The sequence below is a fragment of the Apium graveolens genome, chromosome 10 (assembly GCF_009905375.1).
Source record: "Apium graveolens cultivar Ventura chromosome 10, ASM990537v1, whole genome shotgun sequence".
Lineage (NCBI taxonomy): Eukaryota > Viridiplantae > Streptophyta > Magnoliopsida > Apiales > Apiaceae > Apium > Apium graveolens.
In genome coordinates, this window is record NC_133656.1 from 16689495 (window position 1) to 16692116 (window position 2622).

At 46.5% G+C, this 2622-nt stretch overlaps 1 protein-coding gene across 1 annotated transcript; it reads left to right on the plus strand.

Annotated features, from left to right (window-relative positions):
• The first annotated feature begins 1977 nt into the window (after nucleotides 1-1977).
• Nucleotides 1978-2397, plus strand: LOC141690423 (uncharacterized). The gene has a single exon (XM_074495228.1). The coding sequence runs from the start codon at nucleotides 1978-1980 to the stop codon at nucleotides 2395-2397; it is 420 nt and encodes a 139-aa protein (XP_074351329.1).
• Nucleotides 2398-2622: the final 225 nt, after the last annotated feature.

Here is a 2622-nt window from a genome sequence, read left to right on the forward strand (position 1 = left end):
GTTCCATCTCCAGAGATGATGAGGGTGGATGTGCATTAGAGGTCGATAGAGCGTTTGTTAGATCGGCTCTCAGCAGCCCACGCTCGAGTCGCTGAGCTCGAGAATGATACGGGAGTAGCAGATTTGATGGATAGGATGATAGCTCTGCAGGCCAGAGTCACTGTACTGACTGAGGAGTTAGAGGTAGTGGTGGCCATTCGTGCGGTCCGTGCGGTCCGGGCCGGGCTGACTACGGGTCGAGCACGTTAATTTTGGACACTGAACCAGCACGCTGGAGAATCGGGCCGGGCCGAGCCGGGTTCAGATATGAAAAAAGGAAATCGTATTCGGCACTGTGACTCGCGAGCTCACGGGCTTGTGCGAGCCGTGCGGGCCGAGTCGCGCGGGTTGGACGAGCTGCTTGATTATTTTTCGATTTTTGGCTACAATTTTAATTATTTATTACAAACATTTGTTTAATTATTTTTTACCAAATTACTTTCATTTTAAATAAATTTTTAATTCTTAGTAACTTTCATTTTTTATTAACTAAATTACTTAATTCCTAATTTAATTATTACAATATAATATAAGTATGTATATGCTCCTATGTAGATGCATGTTTGACTTCAAAAATAAAATATTAATTTTCACATTAATGTATCTTAACAATATGAATGAATAAAAAGATACAACAAACTATTAAGTGATATGAAACCCGCGAGCCAGGTGGGTTGTGCGGGCCGGTCCGTGCAGTTCCACTTGGCGTGCGGTTATGTGCGGGCCGGTCCGGATCCGAATTTCAACTTTCTAATTTGTAACCGGCACTCCTGTTTTAACGAGCTGTGCAGGTTTGAACCGGCCCGATTCAGGCCGAATAAAATCGGGCTTCCGTACGAGCCGGTCCCGAGTGGGCTGTTCAAACCCGCCCAAGTGGCCACCTCTAGTTAGAGGCGGAGTTAGGGGTAGCCACCCTAGTGAGGACACCCACCCCGCCCCCTGTACCAGTTAGTCCCGCACGGACTGAGATCGACGACGGCATGGACCCTATTCTTGACGGTATGGTAGCGACTCCTGCAGATTCCCCGCTTCCACCACCCATACCAGTCATATCCCTAGCAGATCACGACTGGGTGGTAGGTCGCTATGCTACTGATCTGACAGCGGTCGAGGCCCATATTTTCGAGCTGAGGGACGAGCTTTCCCTCGAGCGGCACATGAGGATAGAGGCCTGAGGCAGGCGAGGATACCCCAGCGCCCGACGCGTGCGCAGGACCATTCGCCGCATAGAGCAGAGGACCATCGGTAGGATTCACCGCTTATCCCCACAACGTGACTTGATGAGTAGGCACGAGGTTATCAGGGTTGTGGTCCACGCTATGAGGCGGATTCGTGATGTTGCTCGTGGCTAGTGGACACTGTTAGTAGTTGGTTGTTGATCCTCAGTGGTGGTACTTAGTTGTTTTGTGATAGTTGTTTTGGTTGTTATCTTTGATTGTCCCACCAGCTAAGGATTATTGTATTAAGGCATATTGTACTTTTATTATTCAGTATGCTGTACCCAGACCTGGCATATGGCCAAATTATGTATAATTATCGTGTTGATTAGTTGCGATTTCTAGATTGTGGTTTAATTTTCTTTCATACCTGCATAATTATATACTGTCATAACAAATCAGGAAGCATGAGGATTGGCAAATGAAAACAACCTAAATAAGTTTATGTAACAGGAAAATGCCGTCAAGGAGAATAGTAACAAGAACTCACTGGGCTACATCTGGCGGCCAGGGCAGTAATAATGAATAAGGGCGTCGATCACAGACCCCACCATTAAGAATTAACGAAGAACGAAATGAGTATGATGATGAGGACTAGGAAGAGTCAGAGGCTCAAGATACTCAGGGGATGGAAGTGCCAGTGAACCCTATGGAGTAGTTTATAGAATTTCTGAGGCAAAACCTGCAACAACAACGACCACCCCAGCAACCCCAGCAGGCCATGGCTAATACGTTTAAATCTTTCAAGTTGGTTAGGCCCCCAGAGTTTCACGGTGTTGCTGTCCCAATTCAGGCCAGGGCTTGGCTGAAAGAGGTAGAAAAGACCTTTGAGCGAATTGGCACTGAGGAAGCCCACAAGACTAATTTTGCCACTTATCTCTTAAAGGGTGAGGTTAACTATTGGTGGGAAGCCAAGAAAAATATGGAGCACCAAGGGATTGGTACTTGGGAAAGATTCACTGAGTTGTTTTTAAAGAGGTATGTCCCGAAGTTTATGGAGATTCAGATGCAGCGAAAGTTCCTAGAGCTGAAACAAGAGAATATGAGCGTAGCGGAATATGAAGCTAAGTTCACAGAATTGTCGAGGTTTGTGCCACAACTGGTGAACACCGAAGAGCAAAAGGATGAGAGATTTCAATAGGGATTGAAGCAATGGATTCACAACAAGCTGGCAATTCTGGAGATAACTGACTATACGACCCTAGTGCAGAAGGCCACAATAGCTGAAACAGGGAGTGAAATGAGCCAGAAAATGAAGCAAAGTAAGAAACGAAAGTTTGATGGTCGAAGCAGGAGTGTGGGAGGGGAGAGTTTCCCTAGTAAGTTTGTCAGGGGGACGGCCTCCCAACCCAACCGCAGTACAGGA